This window comes from Oncorhynchus tshawytscha, linkage group LG12 (assembly GCF_018296145.1).
Source record: "Oncorhynchus tshawytscha isolate Ot180627B linkage group LG12, Otsh_v2.0, whole genome shotgun sequence".
NCBI classification, from domain to species: Eukaryota; Metazoa; Chordata; class Actinopteri; order Salmoniformes; family Salmonidae; genus Oncorhynchus; species Oncorhynchus tshawytscha.
In genome coordinates, this window is record NC_056440.1 from 67,451,507 (window position 1) to 67,469,932 (window position 18,426).

The 18,426-nt window shown below is 46.1% G+C and overlaps 1 protein-coding gene across 1 annotated transcript in view; it reads right to left on the reverse strand.

Annotated features, from left to right (window-relative positions):
* Nucleotides 1–18,426, reverse strand: part of LOC112264214 (spondin-1) — a 135,526-nt gene that overhangs the window by 110,739 nt on the left and 6,361 nt on the right. The window contains exons 3-5 of the mRNA XM_042330955.1: nt 6,759–6,892; nt 1,349–1,422; nt 561–683 (exon numbers count right to left, since the gene is read on the reverse strand). Of these exons, the coding sequence (XP_042186889.1) occupies nt 561–683; nt 1,349–1,422; nt 6,759–6,892 (331 nt within the window). The remainder of the gene's footprint in view (nt 1–560; nt 684–1,348; nt 1,423–6,758; nt 6,893–18,426) is intronic.

Sequence of the window (18,426 nt, forward strand, 5' to 3'; positions counted from 1 at the left end):
AGACATCCACACAAACAGAAAGACATACAAACAGAAAGATACACACAAACACATTCTCAAAAACATACACTGCTGTCTCTCCTAAGCCAATAAATTAGGGTGTCACTCGATCTGCAGGTTTATCTTACTGTGGGACTCCATGTTAATCATTATATTGATCTGGGCTGTGAGAGAGAGGAGTGTCTTAGAAGGAGGGAAGAGTCCAGTATCCCCACCTCCATTCACACCCTGCCTGCCTGGTGAGGAGTCAGGCTCAAGGTTATACAGTGTAGCACCACAGACTGAAGCCCAGGGCCAAGCTGGGTTAGGAATGAGACAGGGGCACAGCTCCCTGGGGAGAGAATATACTGGGGTGACCATGGAGGTTGTAGTGTCCTCGGTCGACTGTGATGCTAGGTACTTGAACAGTATTGCAATTTTATGAATAAAGGGGTATTTTTCACGCAATGGAGGCACCAACTAGTGTAGCCCTGGGGTGAAATGGGGCACTAACTAAAGTTGTCTTTCTAGGATTAAATGGGGTATGTGCCTGGGTAATTTGGAAGTTATGGGGTACTTACGAGGGTAGTCTTTGGGGTGCACCTTCTCCGACCAGTTGCCATAGAAGGTGACTCTGTACTTAGCTGTTCCACAGGCACAGCAATCCAGCAGAGGCTTCTCTGTGGTCTCCCCATACAATGACTCTGAGAAGGGAGAGAAGAGAGAGTTAATGGAGGAGAGGGTGGGCGGAGGGGCTGTAGGGGTGAGGGAGGGCGGGAGGAGGGTAGGAGGGAGGAGGGGGTAGGGGTGAGTGAGTGAGTGAGTGAGTGAGTGAGGGAGGGAGGGAGGGAGGGAGGGAGGGTGGGTGAGTGAGTGAGTGAGTGAGTGAGTGAGTGAGTGAGTGAGTGAGGGAGGGAGGGAGGGAGGGAGGGAGGGAGGGGGGAGGGGTGAGTGAGTGAGTGAGTGAGTGAGTGAGTGAGTGAGGGAGTGAGTGGGAGGGAGGGAGGGAGGGGGAGGGAGGGAGGGAGGGAGGGAGGGAGGGGTGAGTGAGTGAGTGAGTGAGTGAGTGAGTGAGTGAGTGAGGGAGGGAGGGAGGGAGGGAGGGAGGGAGGGAGGGAGGGAGGGAGGGAGGGAGGGAGGGAGGGGAGGGGGAGGGAGGGAGGGGGTAAAGCTGTTCTTGTGATCAGTCTCCATAAATTCTCTATCCAATGTCATGCACAGCTTGGGAGATACAGCACAAGCGTAAACATCCTGACCCAGTAAGGGAAGAGAGAGTAAGACAGGAGATACTGAGATACAGTAAGGGAGAGAGAGGAGGAGTGGAAGACATGTAGAGCCCTTTACTGCATCTCAGTAATGGAGGACATACCTTTCTCACACATCCTCTTGGTGAGAGAGCCTTCATCCTGGAAGTAGATGATCCTCTTCTGGACAATGCTGGCCCTGCAGAGAAAGAAGAAGGAGGGGAGGAGGTGAGAGGATAAGAGGAAGTTTCAGGTTATGAGAAAGGAGATTAGAAAGAGGTTAGAAAGAGAAAGCAGATGAAAAGTGAAAAGATGAGGGTAAAGTGGAGATGAGGGTTGAAAGAGATAGGGAATGAACAGAGGAGAAAAGACAAGAAAGGATGAGAGGAGTACAAGGCAGGAGATGGAAGACAGGTGGAATAAGGGAGGAAAGAAGCAGGAGATGAGAAAGAAGAGAAGAGTTAAATACTCATACAGTACTTTTAGCACAGGGAGTAACCGGGGAGTAATGTTGAACTCAGGATGAGTGTTGAGTGTCTGAATGAATAAAACCTGGGGAGGAAGTGTTCTTGTGCTTCCAGACAGGTCTGCCAGCAGGTCTGAGATCGAATACTAGAGCAGGTTCTGTGTTATTCATCACCATCTGAATGTGATTGCGGACAGGTCTGAGATCAGCTACTATAGCACACAGGGGTACTGAATCACAGGCACTCTCAGACCGGAGGGATTTGCTAGCTCTTACAGAAAGTATTTATTAACATAAAGACTTGTATTTAGCAGGAGAGAGATGCAGTTGGAAAAGAGATTGAAAACCTAGAGAGAAAGAGAAAAAGGAGAGAAAAAAGTCAGAAAGTAAGCTTCGCTTTTGAGAAACGATCAAGAGTGAACGAGCACACACACACACTCAGGCGAGAGGAACTACAGTGTGTCAGAGATAAGACTGAGTGACAGGCCAAAAGTTAAGTTTCCCAGAGCTAAAGTCCTGCTCCGGGTCCTGGCAGAGAGACTGTTCTGATAGAGCTGTCTGGGGACAGAGCCACTGAGTGCTGGGTGGACACAGGTCTTAGTGGGGCCTTGACATGCAAATCAGACACAAACAAACCCATTCAAGGACCAGAAGGGGGCCCGCATGTGGGCCAGAAACAATTGCAACCAAATTACTTTCAGGGCCCAAAAGCTGTCACAAACAAACTCCATTTAGGTGCTGTGCATTACATCAGACTTGGCCTCCCACAACAGGCTGCAGGTTTCCATGGTGATAGTGGGCAGAGGGTAGCAGCAGGGTGTAGGTTCTAGGCTCTGGACTGTCTGGGTTCTGGGTCTGGTCCAGGTGGTTCCTGTCCAGCTGGACTGTTTATGGAGCAGGAGTCCGAGCTGGGCCAAGCCCACTGCTGTCACTGTGCTCTCCCACATTCACAAAAATAAAGAAAGAGAAAGAGGGAGGGAGAAGAGCGAGGGGAGACGTAGACGTAGAAGAGGAAAGTTATAAAGACAGAGAGATGTACTATATGCTCATCTCAGGAAGCCGTGGTAGTGAGGAGGAGAAACGGCACAAAGAAAGAGAGATACAAGACAAGGACAAAGAAGACAAATCATTTCACCTTATGCTTGAAGGACACACTTCAGATGAGCTGCTTTGGAACAATACATTATCTCTCAATTCTGATGGGATTCCAACCTATTCCCCAAGCAAGCCTCCTACTGCTAGGGCAGTCCGTGTTTCGGAGGACGCATGGCTCTCGACCTTTGCCTCTCCCGAGTCCGTACGGGGGTTGCAGCGATGGGACAAGACTATAACTACCAATTAGATATCATAAAAAAGTGATAAAAAGTACATTTTTTTATTTTATTATAAATAAACCTCCAACCACTCTCCTGTCTGTTTATCTTGCCTGTCTCCAGAGCAGCCTATCAGGGGATTATGTTTGATGATCTAAGGGCTGGACCAGTTGCAGAGGACCAGTGGCAGAGGAGGCTGTGTCAGGCAGGCCGGCCAGAGAAGGGATGGTATCTCTACAGTGACAGCTATATGCCCCTACTAACATAACATAACTCTTTCTTCATCTCTCTTTTTCTCACCCTCTCTCTTGCTTTTGTTTTTTTAGCAATTTTGTACTCTCCAAGGCACACAGCGAGACAGAGACAGACAGAGAGGAAAGAGAAGAGAGCAAGCGAGTGAGCGAGAGAGAGAGAAATAAGAAGAGAAGAACACAACAGATCCCATCTGAAAACAAGGAATGGGTTTGGAAGGGGATAGTAGCAGGACATGAAAAACCTGTCTGAGGGGTGTACCTAGAAGTACAGAGGTGACAGGGGAACCCCACCCCAGGCGCTCCTAAACACACCGCCACCATATCTCTAATTGTTCAAACCTTAATTCAATCTCACCCCAATTTCAGATATCTCTCCCTGAGCGAGCCGCTCACAAACTGCCTCACTAGCTGCCCACTTTCTGGGGCCGGCCAGGCAATCAGGCACAGTAATGCTTATTTAACATCCAATTTAAATTCTATCAATGAGATGCTATTAAAGCCAGACTCACTTTCCTGGCTCCAAGCCGCCGATGGTTATCGCCTCAAAAGCGCTCCGGTATGTGGGGTGGGTAGGAGTGCGTGTGTGTGTGTGTGTGTGTGTGTGTGTGTGTGTGTGTGTGTGTGTGTGTGCATGCGTGTGCATGCGTGTGTGCGCGTGTGTGTGGGCGTGCGTGCGTGTGTGTGGCCAGGTCAGAGAGGGATAAATAAAAATAGCTATTTGTTTACAGTTTGTTCCTTTGGGAAGGCACATACTGTACCAGTTTCATTGAACCATTCCTACTCATCTCACATAACTGCAGAGTTAGACTGCCATTCACTCTGGGAAGGCTTTTTAATCTATGTGCCATTGTGTTCATGTCATTAAATTCCTAGAGATTTCAAATAGGTTTTGACACTATCATGTTCTGACTGTCAAAACTGTACGACACTTTATGTCAGGTGAACCTGAAAATGAAAAATGTATAAATGAACAAAAATATAAAGATTCTACAGGGAGTGTGGTCCAGAAATCAGACAAACGTCTGTCCCTTTTTGCCCCGATAATCATGGTGAGCCAGATCAAACCACCACACTCACTGTTTCCAGCCACCAGGAGACAGCAGCTACTCCTCAATTACAGCTAACCGTCAGGGAGGCGAGGCGGTCATACCACAGCCTCTCTAGCCACAGCACTAGAGGAGCTCTCAAAAACTCTGACGATGCTCTGAACTGATCATTTTCCACACAGACACACTGAGCGATGATGACACTATACACAGTAATACACACAGAGTACACATCAACACATGTTCAATTATGCTGTATTACACACACTCACACACCCACACAAACATGTAAAGACACAAAAACGCACACACAGACACCAGACACATGCACAGTCTGTTTTTCCATAATAGTTATTGCCAGAGGTGTCTGAGTTAACCAGGTTATTTGACAGGTAGGCAGACAGGCTGGCTGAGAGCGTTGAAATTAAAAACTCGCATCAATAATGAAATCCCCCATTCTCTGATGAAACAAATGCTATTGTAGCTGAGGAAAGGTGGGCAGACACTCCACCAGGCAGGCAGCACCAGTCACGTTCAGTGTATATGGGGTTGTCATGGTAATAGAAGAGGGGGGAGCCGCACGTAGGTTTGTGGGGATATATTTAATGGGGAGAGACCCATTTTCTTTCTCTGGTGATTATATCTCTGGGGAGATACCTCCTGCTGTACTGTGATTTATGGCCAGCTAGTTCAGGCTAGGTTGGTTGTTATGTGCAGCTCCCCATTACCCCGTGCGGAGTAACATAAAAACGCCTGTTGGCATTAACCATATTTCGCTCTCCGTCCATTTGTTATTTAAGCTAGTAAAGTCACAATATCGGGAAACCCGTAAGTAAACAACACACTATAATCAACCATTTCAGTTTCAATGCTGCCTGCGTGTCTCTCTGTCTGTCTCTCTGTGTGTGTGTGTGTGTGTGTGTGTGTGTGTGTGTGTGTGTGTGTGTGTGTGTGTGTGTGTGTGTGTGTGTGTGTGTGTGTGTGTGTGTGCAGGAATGTGTATGTTGTGTGTAGATGATCAATATGTGTTTGCATTTGTTTAGGAAGAGAGAGGAAAGAGGCTGTTGCTGCTTGGGCTCTAGCTAGAGATATACAACAGCTTCTCAATAATGATCAATCAGTATGATGTTTAGGGGTACACCTGCCCCACTTCACTGACAAAACTTTAATAAGCGTGATCACCCAGTAATTCAACTTTCCAGTTTCCAAAAAACACAAAAACACTCAACTATGAACCTGTCCTCGCCTGGTGTCATCACTCTACAGTGAAAAACAAGCGTCCCCACTGGACGTACCTTAGTATCACATCCCCACTCCATAACCTCCACAAGTGACTATATCTCACTCTCTCCTCATCTCACATGCTGCCGCTCTCTTTCCATTCATCTGTTCTCTCTACCTCTTTCTCTACCTCTGTCCCCCACTCTCTGTCTCAACTCCTTTCTCCCAATAGATACAAGATAGCTGAGAGGTAAAGTAGGGGAAGATGCCTGCCTGTCTGGTTAGTGTGCTGTGGGAACAGAACTGCGCCCTGGTTGACAAAGGCAGAAAGAGTGACGCGGAAAAGGAGAGAGAGAGGGGAAGGAATGAAAAGGGTGTGTAGTAGCAAGAGAAACCGACAGGAGAGAGAAGAGTGAGTGAGAGTAGAGAGAGGGAGGAAGAAAGCCAAAGAAAGGGGGAGTTCAGAGACGAAGGCAAGGACATCTCATCACTCACTCTGACAGGCACATAATAACGTGCATTAATAAGAAATGCAAGCCTTTTTTTACGCCCCTACACACATAACAACGGCACAGTGAGAGATTTAAACGGGGCAGGAGAGAAAGTGACAGGCCAACTGAACTCTTTAATAATGGAGAGATTAGCATGCCATGTAGGGCACCACCCTATGTTTCTGTTCCTCTCTCTCTTCTCCCCCCACTGGGTACACACTGGTTGACACATGTGAGTACGATACTGTATCTAAACATGCCTGAGTGGTCCACATACAGCTCCTTATTCACAGTATACAATCAACCACACACTGGATTTGTGTCATAGTATGGTCACCAACTCTGGTCCTATACACAAGCTAAAGGTTGGGAATGTCTTGTTCCAGCCCAGCACTAACACACCTGGATGAACTAATCACCAAGCCATCAAAACATTGATTCGTTGAATCAGATAATATTACCGTTGGTCTGGAATAAAAGCCTCTAAACACCATAGCTCTCTAGTACCAACGGGTGGTGATCACATATGGCTGCATCCCGATTCTCCACACTTCTCCCAAAGTGTGCACTTGCACATTGGATTGATGTAAGCATTGGCTGGAGGGAGTTTCCACTGTTGTTGCATCCATAATGGGGAGTATGCAGGACAAGTGCACACTTCAGGAGAGGGGTGGAAAATGGGGACACAGCCATATAGATCCTTACTTTAGGATTCTTCAGAGAGCCCCAAGTACATGTACCTACTTGAGGGTGACACAACCAGAGGCGCTGGGGGGTGCTGTCCAGAACACATGGATCCTGGTGCGTCTCCGAGGGGTACTCTCTGTCACTGCCGAGGGACAGTTGATCATGAACTGTGTGTCCTCTTCATCGATGATCTGTATAACACATAAAAACAGACACACACACACAGACGGACAGACAGACAGACAGACAGACGACACACACACACAGCACGGATTCGATTTAAATAAGGACAAGCAAACGAGGAAAGATAATGTAATAGTAATTGCATTGTACCTCATGTTCTCTCGGTATTATACCATACATTTCATTACTATGTTACCCTCTCTCAATGTGAGTTCAAGTGCAACTTCATTTAACTGCCATTAGCTCCCATTACCAGGCCTAATTAGAACGCTTCAATTAGACATTATCTAATTCATTAGCAGCATCTGTTCATTGCAAAGTAATAGTACATTTTGCATTTCACAAATGATTTTCAATTAAATGAATGCTGTAAATGAATTTGATCCATGTTAAGCTCCTTGTGTCGTTCTACAATATGACTCAGTGGATACAGTGGCTTGCAAAACTATTCCCCCCCCCCTGCCATTTTTCTTATTTTGTTGCCTTACAACGTGGAATTTAAATGGATTCATGCCTACCACTTTGAAAATTCAAAATATGTTTTATTGTGAAACCTACAAGAAAAAAAACAGAAAACTTGAGTGTGCATAACTATTCACCCCCCAAATTCAATACTTTGTAGAGCCACCTTTTTCAGCAATTACAGCTTCAAGTATCTTGGGGTATGTCTCTATAAGTTTGGCACTGGGAGTTTTGCCAGTTCTTTAAGGCAAAACTGCTCCAAGTCCTTCAAGTTGGATGGGTTCTGTGTACAGCAATATTTAAGTCATACCACCTATTCTCAATTGAATTGAGGTCTGGGATTTGACTAGGTCATTCCAAGACATTTAAATGTTTCCCCTTAAACCACTTGAGAGTTGCTTTAGCAGTATGCTTAGGGTCATTGTCCTGCTGGAAGGTGAACCTCCGTCCCAGTCTCAAATTTCTGGAAGACTGAAACAGGTTTTCCTCAATAATTTTCCTATATTTAGTTGCATTCCTAATTTATTCAATTCTGACCAGTTTCCCAGTCCCTGCCGATGAAAAACATTCCCACAGCATGATGCTGCCACCACCAAGCTTCCCTGTGTGAATGATGTTCTTGGGGTGATGAGAGGTGTTGGGTTTGCGCCAGACATAGTGTTTTCCTTGATGGCCAAAAAGCTAACTTTTAGTCTCATCTGACCAGAGTACCTTCTTCCATATGTTTGGGGAGTCTCCCACATGCCTTTTGGGGAACACCAAACGTGTTTGCTAATTTTATCTTTAAGCAATGGCTTTTTTCTGGCCACTCTTTGGTAAAGCCCAGCTCTGTGGAGTGTATGGCTTTGTGGTCCTATGGACAGATACTCCAATCTTCGCTGTGGAGCTTTGCAGCTCCTTCAGGGTTATCTTTGGTCTCTTTGATGCCTCTCTGAATATTAATGCCCTCCTTGCCTGGTCCGTGAGTTTTGGTGGGCGGCCCTCTCTTGGCAGGTTTGTTGTGTTGCCATATTCTTTCTTTTTTTTTATAACAGATTTAATGGTGCTCTGTGGGATGTTCAAAGTTTCAGAGTTTTTTATAACCCAACCCTGATCTGTACTTCTCCACAACTTTGTCCCTGACCTGCTTGGAGAACTCCTTGGTCTTCATGGTGCCACTTGCTTGGTGGTGCCTCTTGCTTAGTGGTGTTGCAGACTCTGGAACCTTTATACTGAGATCATGTTTTATCTAGGTAAGTAAGTTAAGAACAAATTCTTATTTACAATGATGGCCAAGGAACTTTACAGTGATGGTTAACTGCCTTGTTCAGGGGCAACAGATTTTTACCTTGTCAGCTCAGAGATTCAATCTTGCAACCTTTCAGTTACTAGTCCAACATTCTAACCACTAGGCTACCTGCCATGACACTTACATTGTACACAGGTGGACCTTATTTAACTAATTATGTGTGAATACATATGCACGCACCACTTTTCCGTTTTTTTATTTATTTTTTTTATAGATTTTGGAAGAAAAAAAAAAATGTCATTTCACTTCACCAATTTGGACTGTTTTGTGTATGTCCATTACATGACAACCAAATACAAATCAATTTAAATTACAGGTTGTAATGCAACAAACTAGGAAAAACGCCAAGGGGGATGAATACTTTTGCAAGGCACTGTATGTCTAGCTGGTATGCAATGTAATATATTATGTTTGAATACATACATAAGTCTATCCTATAGTGGCTAATTGACAGCTGTACAGCAATTATAATGGTTTTTCACACACACACACTCACAACCTCTGTGTCACGCACCAGTAGTTATACTGTAGGATCGATAGCGCATTTCACAGACATACTGTATGTGGCCAGCCACAATTCTTAGCAAATTAATGAAGTGCTTAAGTGCCGTCCTTGAAGGGTCATTTTCAGTGTGTGTGCGCATTTTCAGCTCCAATCGCTTTTGGTGTGTGTGTGCATGTGTGTGCATGTGTGTGGGTGCGTGCCTGTGCGTTTGTGTGCATGTGGGTGCGTGCGTGTGTGTTTGTGCATGTTATGACAACATTCTCCACAGTTCTATTTGACAGGAAGTGACATCAGGGCGATAAATACTCAGAACTCTCTCACTCATTAAAGCTGTCAGCGGAGAATTCCCTCTGTCACGCCATGTTATGAATCAGGTTACTTTGGACTGGACTGTGTGTATGTGTGTATGTGAGCGAGCTCTGGGATTGACTAGCCTGGCTGTGTCTGTATCCAGCCCTCTGAATCACACCCAAAGGTCATAAAACCCTTACTGGGTTCCCATGGTTTCTGACAGGCATCCCTGGGATGGGGGCTGACTGAGCTGACTGGAGTCTGTGATGACCCAGTGTTCTCCCGACTCCTCCTGTCTCAGCCTCCAGTATTTATGCTGCAATAGTTTGTGTCGGGGGGTTAAGGTCAGTCTGTTATATCTCCTATCTTATCCAGTGTCCTGTGTGAATGTAAGTATTCGCTCTTCAATTCTCTCTCTTTTTCTCTCTCTCTTTCAGAGGATCTGAGCCCTAGGACAATGCCTCAGGACTACCTGGCCTGATGACTCCTTGCTGTCCCCAGTCCACCTGGCCGTGCTGCTGCTCCAGTTTCAACTGTTCTGCCTGCGGCTGTGGAACCCTGACCTGTTCAGCGGACGTGCTACCTTGCTCTTTTCAACTCTCTAGAGACAGCAAGAGCAGTAGCGATACTCTGAATGATCGGCTATGAAAAGCCAACTGACATTTACTCCTGAAGTGCTGACCTGTTGCACCCTCTACAACCACTGTGATTATTATTATCTGACCCTGCTGGTCATCTATGAACATTTGAACATCTTGGTCATGTTCTGTTATAATCACAGCCAGAAGAGGACTGGCCACCCTTCATAGCCTGGTTCCTCTCTAGGTTTCTTCCTAGGTTCCGGCCATTCTAGGGAGTTTTTCATAGCCACCATGCTTCAACACCTGCATTGCTTGCTATTTGGTGTGTTAGACTGGGTTTCTGTACAGAACTTTGTGACTGCATGTGTGTGTGTGTGTGTGTGCGTGCGTTTGAGAGAGCGAGTGACGGAGACTGAAAGATGTGTCGACATCGTGTAATTGTCTCTGGCCCCCACCCAGTTAGGGGGAGTGATGAGCTCGACAGCAGTCTCACAACTCAATCGTTGGTTGAAAACTGTTTTCTGCCCCTCCCAAAAGATAGAATTAGTAGATAATTGGCCCTCTTTCTGGGACTCACCCACAAACAGGACCAAGCCTGGCCTGTTGAGGAGTGACAGACTCCATCCTAGCTGGAGGGGTGCTCTCATCTTATCTACGAACTTAGACAGGGCTCTAACTCCCCGAGCACAACAATGAAATAGGGTGCAGGCCAGGCAGCATGCTGTTAGCCAGCCTGCCAGCTTAGTGGAGTCTGCCATTAGCACAGTCAGTGTAGTCAGCTCAGCTATCACCATTGAGACTGTGTCTGTGCCTCGACCTAGGTTGGGCAAAACTAAACATGGCGGTGTTCGCCTTAGCAATCTCACTAGAATAAAGACCTCCTCCATTCTTGACATTTTTGAAAGAGATCGTGATACCTCACATCTCAAAATAGGGCTACTTAATGTTAGATCTCTTACTTCAAAGGCAATTATAGTCAATTAACTAATCACTGATCATAATCTTGATGTGATTGGCCTGACTGAAACATGGCTTAAGCCTGATGAATTTGCTGTGCTAAATGAGGCCTCACCTCCTGGTTACACTAGTGACCATATCCCGCGTGCATCCCGCAAAGGCGGAGGTGTTGCTAACATTTACGATAGCAAATTTCAATTTACAAAAAAATAACTACGTTTTCGTCTTTTGAGCTTCTACTCATGAAATCTATGCAGCATACCGAATCATTTTTCATAGCTACTGTTTACAGGCCTCCTAGGCCATACACAGCAGTCCTCACTGAGTTCCCATCGGACCTTGTAGTCATAGCAGATAATATTCACATTTTTGGTGACTTTAAAATTCACATGGAAAAGTCCACAGACCCACTCCAAAAGGCTTTCGGAGCCACCATCGACTCAGTGGGTTTTGTCCAACATGTCTCTGGACCTACTCACTGCCACAGTCATACTCTGGACCTAGTTTTGTCCCATGGAATAAATGTTGTGGATCTTAATGTTTGTCCTCATAACCCTGGACTATCGGACCACCATTTTATTACATTTGCAATCGCAACAAATAATCTGCTCAGACTCCAAGGAGCATCAAATGTCATGCTATAAATTCTCAGACAACCCAAAGATTCCTTGCCCTTCCAGACTCCCTCTGCCTACCCAAGGACGTCAGAGGTGTCACGCCCTGGCCTTAGTATTTTCTTTATTATTTTGGTCAGGCCAGGGTGTGACATTGGTGATTTATGTGTCTTGTCTAGGGGTATTAGATTTATGGGGTTGTGTGTAGTATAGTAGTCTAGGGAAGTCTATGGTTGCCTGGAGTGGTTCTCAATCAGAGGCAGGTGTTTATCGTTGTCTCTGATTGGGAACCATATTTAGGCAGCCATATTCTTTGAGTATTTCATGGGTGATTGTTCCTGTCTCTGTGTTTGTTGCACCAGATAGGGCTGTTTCGGTTTTTCACGGTTCTTGTTTTGTATATTTTTCATTTTTCATCTTTTATTAAAGATGTATAAAGTCACCACGCTGCATTTTGGTCCTCCTCTCTTTCGACGGAAGAAAACTGTAACAGAATCACCCACCACAACAGGACCAATAGACAGGTGGGCGGTCGACCCAGGGAGAGTGCCGGAGCCCGCCTGGGATTCACTGGAGCAGTGCGAGGAGGGTTATAGGAAAATGGAGTTGGCGAGACGAGCACGGCGGCGTGGATGGAAGCCCGAGAGTCAGCCCCAAAAATTTATTGGGGGGGCACACAGGGAGTATGGCGAAGCCAGGTAGGAGACCTGCGCCAACTTCCTGTGCTTACCGGGGGGCTAGAGAGACCGGGCAGGCACCGTGTTATGCTGTGGAGCACACGCACGGTGTCCCCAGTGAGGGTGCATAGCCCGGTGCAGTACATACCAGCTCCGCGTATCGGCCGGGCTAGAGTGGGCATCGAGCCAAGTGCCATGAAGCCGGCTCTACGCATCTGGTCTCCAGTGCGTCTCCTTGGGCCGGCTTACATGGCACCAGCTTTGCGCACGGTGTCCCCGGTTCACCTGCATAGCCCAGTGCGGGCTATTCCAACTCGCCGCACTGGCAGGGCGACCGGGAGCATTCAACCAGGTAAGGTTGGGAAGGCTCAGTGCTCAAGAGCTCCAGTGCGCCTGCACGGTCCGGTTTTTCCAGTACCACCTCCACGCACCAGCCTTCCGGTGGCAGCTCCCCACACCAGGCTTCCTGTGCGTGTCCTTGGCCCAGTACCACCAGTGCCAGCACGACTCCAGTCTGCAAGGAGCCGCCAGAGCCGCCAGTCAGCATGGAGCCGCCAGAGCCGCCAGTCAGCATGGAGCAGCCAGAGCCGCCAGTCAGCATGGAGCAGCCAGAGCCGCCAGTCAGCATGGAGCAGCCAGAGCCGCCAGTCAGCATGGAGCAGCCAGAGCCGCCATTCAGCCAGGATCCGACAGTCTGCCAGGATCCGCCACTCAGCCAGGTTCTGCCTGAGCCGCCATTCAGCCAGGATCTGCCAGAGACGCCATTCAGCCAGGATCTGCCAGAGCCGTCACCCTGCCTGAGCTTCCTCTCGGTCCCGAGCTTCCTCTCAGTCCCGAGCTTCCTCTCAGGCCCGAGCTACCCCTCAGTCCCGAGCTAGCCCTCAGTCCCGAGCTAGCCCTCAGTCCCGAGCTAGCCCTCAGTCCCGAGCTACCCCTCAGTCCCGAGCTGTCCCTCAGTCCCGAGCTGTCCCTCAGTCCCGAGCTGTCCCTCAGTCCGGAGCTGCCCCTCAGTCCAGTGGGGCCCTTTGTTAAGGTTAGTAGGCCAAGGTCGGCGGCGAGGGTCGCCAATTTAAGGACGCTAAGGAGGTGGACAAAGACTATGATGGAGTGGGGTCCACGTCCAGCGCCAGAGCCGCCACCGTGGACAGACGCTCACCATGTGTAGTGTAGTAGTCTAGGAAGGTCTATGGTTGCCTGGAGTGGTTCTCAATCAGAGGCAGGTGTTTATCGTTGTCTCTGATTGGGAACCATATTTAGGCAGCCATATTCTTTGAGTATTTTGTGGGTGATTGTAACAAGAGGACAAAAATCAGTTAACCACCTAACTGAGGAACTCCATTTAACCTTGCGCAATACCCTAGATGCAGTTGCACACCTAAAAACATTTGTCACAAGAAACTAGCTCCCTGGTATACAGAAAATACCCGAGTTCTGAAGCAAGCTTCCAGAAAATTGGAACGGAAATGGCGCCACACCAAACTGGAAGTCTTCCGACTAGCTTGGAAAGACAGAACTGTGCAGTATCGAAGACTTAATTGAGGAAAATAATTGAGGAAAATGTATTTTGATACTGTCGCATAGCTAACTAAAAAGCAGCATTCCCCAAGAGAGGATAGCTTTCAATTCAGCAGTAATAAATTCATTCAACTTCTTTGAGGAAAAGATCATGATCATTAGAAAGCAAATTACGGACTACTCTTTAAATCTGCGTATTCCTCCAAAGCTCAGTTGTCCTGATTCTGCACAACTCTGACAGGTCCTAGGATCAAGGGAGACACTCAAGTGTTTTGGTACTATATCTCTAGACATAATGATGAAAATAATCATGGCCTCTAAACCTTCAAGCTGCATACTAGACCCTATTCCAACTAAACCACTGAAAGAGCTGCTACCTGTGCTTGGCCCTCCTATGTTGAACATAATAAACGTCTCTCTATCCACCGGATGTGTACCAAACTCACTTAAAGTGGCAGTAATAAAGCCTCTTAAAAAAGCCAAACCTTGACCCAGAAAATATTAAAAACTCACTGCCTTCCTGAAGATGAACAATGTATACGAAATGCTTCAGTCTGGTTTTAGACCCCATCATAGCACTGAGACTGCACTTGTGAAGGTGGAAAATGACCTTTTAATGGTGTCAGACCGAGGCTCTGTATCTGTCCTCGTGCTCCTAGACCTTAGTGCTGCTTCTGATACCATCGATCACCACATTCTTTTGGAGAGATTGGAAACCCAAATTGGTCTACACGGACAAGTTCTGGCCTGGTTTAGATCTTAACTGTCGGAAAGATATCAGTTTGTCTCTGTGAATGGTTTTTCCTCTGACAAATCAACTATACATTTCTGTGTTCATCAAGGTTCCGTTTTAGGACCACTATTGTTTTTACTATATATTTTACCTCTATGGGATGTCATTTAAAAACATAATGTTAACTTTCACTGCTATGTGGACGACACATAGCTGTACATTTCGATGAAACATGGTGAAGCCCCAAAATTGCACCCGCTAGAAGCCTGTGTTTCAGAAGGAAGTGGATGGCTGCAAACGTTCTACTTTTAAGACAAAACAGAGATGCTTGTTCTAGGTCCCAAGAAACAAAGAGATCTTCTGTTGAATCTTACAATTAATCGTGATGGTTGTACAGTCGTCTCAAATAAAACTGAAGGACTTCGGCGTTACTCTGGACCCTGATCTCTCTTTTGATGAACATATCAAACTGTTTCAAGGACAGCTTTTTTCAAAAATCAGAAACTTTCTGTCCAAAAATGATGCAGAAGAATTCATCCATGTGTTTGTTACTTCTAGAGTAGACTACTGCAATGCTCTACTTTCCGGCTACCCAGATAAAGCACTAATTAAACTTCAGTTAGTGCTAAATACGGCTGCTAGAATCCTGACTAGAACCACAACATTTGATCATATTACTCCAGTGCTAGCCTCCCTAAACTGTGAGAGACGCAGACTCGGTCTCAACCTTTAAGTCTTCACTGAAGACTGAAGATCTCTTCAGTAGGTCATATGATTGAGTGTAGTCTGGCCCAGTAATGTGAAGGTGAACGGAAAGGCTCTAGAGCAACGAACCACCCTTGCTATCTCTACCTGGCCGGTTCCCCTCTCTCCACTGGGATTCTCTGCCTCTAACCCTATTACAGGGGCTGAGTCACTGGCTTACTGGTGCTCTTCCATGCCATCCCTAGGAAGGGTGCGTCACTTGAGTGGGTTGAGTCGATGACGTGGTCTTCCTGTCTGGGTTGGCGCCCCCCTCCTTGGGTTGTGCCGTGACGGAGATCTTTGTGGGCTATACTCGGCCTCGTCTCAGGATGGTAAGTTGGTGGTTGAAGATATCCCTCTAGTGGTGTGGGGGCTGTGCTTTGGCGAAGTGGGTGGGGTTATATCCTGCCTGTTTGGCCCTGTCCGGGGGTATCATCGGATGGTGCAACAGTGTCTTCTGACCCCTCCGGTCTCAGCCTCCAGTATTTATGCTGCAGTAGTTTATGTGTCGGGGGGCTAGGGTCAGTTTGTTATATCTGGAGTATTTCCCCTGTCTTATCCGGTGTCCTGTGTGAATTTAAGTATGCTCTCTCTAATTCTCTGTTTCTCTCTCTCAGAGGACCTGAGCCCTAGGACCATGCCTCAGGACAGCCTGACATGATGACTCCTTGCTGTCCCCAGTCCACCCGGCTGTGCTGCTGCTCCAGTTTCAACTGTTCTGCCTGTGGCTATGGAACCTTGACCTGTTCACCGGACGTGCTACCTGTTCCAGACCTGCTCTTTTCAACTCTCTAGAGACAGCAGGAGCGGTAGAGATACTCTCAATGAGCGGCTATGAAAAGCCAACTGACATTTACTCCTGAGATGCTGACAGGTTGCACCCTTGACAACGACTATGATTATTATTATTTGACCATGCTGGTCATTTATGAACATTTTGGCCATGTTCTGTTATAATCTCCACCCGGCACAGGCAGAAGATGATTGGCCACCCCTCATACCCTGGTTCCTCTCTAGGTTTCTTCCTAGGTTTTGGCCTTTCTAGGGAGTTTTTCCTGGCCACCGTGCTTCTACACCTGCATTGCTTGCTGTTTGGGGTTTTAGGCTGGGTTTCTGTACAGCACTTTTATATATCAGCTGATGTAAGAAGGGCTATATAAATACATTTGATTTAACTTCTTGGTGACAGGGGGGCAGTATTGAGTAGCTTGGATGAATAAGGTGCCCAGAGTAAACTGCCTGCTACTCTGTCCCAGATGCTAATATATGCATAGTATTAGTAGTATTGGATAGAAAACACTGAGGTTTCTGAAACTGTTTGAATAATGCCTGTGAGTAACAGAATTCATATGGCAGGCGGAAATCTGAGAAAAAAATCCATCAGGAAGTGGGAAATCTGAGGTTTGTAGTTTTTCATTGAAGATACAGGGTGATATTAGTTATGTTTCACTTCCCAAGGCTTCCACTAGATGTCAACAGTATTTAGAACCTGTTTTGAGGATTATACTCTAAAGGAGGGGCTCATAAGGGATCTTTGAGTGAGTGCCTCAGTCTGGCGTACTCACGTGAAAGGTAGCTATGTTCCACTTCATTTGTACAGACAAAGGAATTGTCCGGTTGGAACATTAATTAAGTTTTATGTTAAAAACATCCTAAAGATTGATTTCATACTTAGTTTGGCATGTTTCTATGGGCTGTAACAGAACTTTTTGAAAATTTTGTCCGACGTTCGGCGCGACCTGAACCCGCTTTTGGATTTGTTTACCAAACGCCCTAACAAAAGAAGATATTTGGCCATAACTGATGGACATTATCGAACAAATCAAACAGTTATGGTGGAGCTGGGATTCCTGGGAGTGCATTCTGATGAAGATCATCAAAGGTAAGTAAATATTTAAAATGCTATTTCTGAGTAATTTTGACTACCCAATATGGCAGGTATCTTTATGGCTGCTTTGCTGTCTAAAGGCTGTACTCAGATTATTGCATGGTTTGCTTTCTCCGTAAAGTATTTAAAAAAATCTGACACAGCGGTTGCATTAAGGAGAAGTTTATCTAAAGTTCCATGTATAATATTCGTATCTTTATCAATGTTTATTATGAGTATTTCTGTAAATTGATGTGGCTCTCTGCACAATCACCGCATGTCTTAGAACTACTGAACGTAACGCGCCAATGTAAACTCAAACAAAACATACGTGTATTGCGTAACATGAAGTCCTATGAGTGTCATCTGATGAAGATCATCAAAGGTTAGTGATTAAATTTATCTCTATTTCTGCTTTTTGTGACTCCTCTCTTTGGCTGGAAAAATGGCTGTGTTTATTCTGTGGCTTGGTGGTGACCTAACAATCGTTTGTGGTGCTTCGCTGTAAATCCTTTTTGAAATCAGAGACTGTGACTGGATTAACAAGAATTTTATCTTTAAAATGGTGTAAAATACTTGTATGCTTGAGGAATTTTAATTATGAGATTTTTGTTGTTTTCAATTTGGCGCCCTGCACTTTCACTGGCTGTTGCTGGGGGGTTCCGCTAGCGAAATAAATCCCAGGTGAGAACATGTATATAAAAAATAATAATAATAATTACTGTATGAATAAACATACACGACATGTGTGAAATATGAAAGTTGAAACACTATGTTAAGAGCACTGTGTGAGCACATATATGTGTGTGTGTGTGTGTGACTAGCATTGCCAAAAGACAAAGAGCTTTAATTACATGTCACCAGATCAAACCTCCAGCAGACCATGAAACAACGTCCCATAATCGTCCTAGGGACAAACTGGGAAATAGACAAAACCTCCATGGGACCATGACACAACGTCCCATAATTGTCCTCGGAACAAACCGGGAACTAGACAAAAACCTGCAGGAGACCATGACACAACGTCCCAAAATCGTCCTCGAGACAAACCGGAAACTAGACAAAACCTCCAGGAGACCATGATACAACGTCCCAAAATCGTCCTCGAGACAAACCGGAAACTAGACAAAACCTCCAGGAGACTATGACACAATGTTCCAAAATAAAATTGTCCTCGGGACAAACTGGGAACTAGACAAAACCTCCAGGGAACCATGACACAACGTCCTTTGGGACGTCTCCGGGTCAAATTGCGAACTAGAAAAAATCTTGAGGGGACCATGACACAATGTTCCAAGAACATCCCCA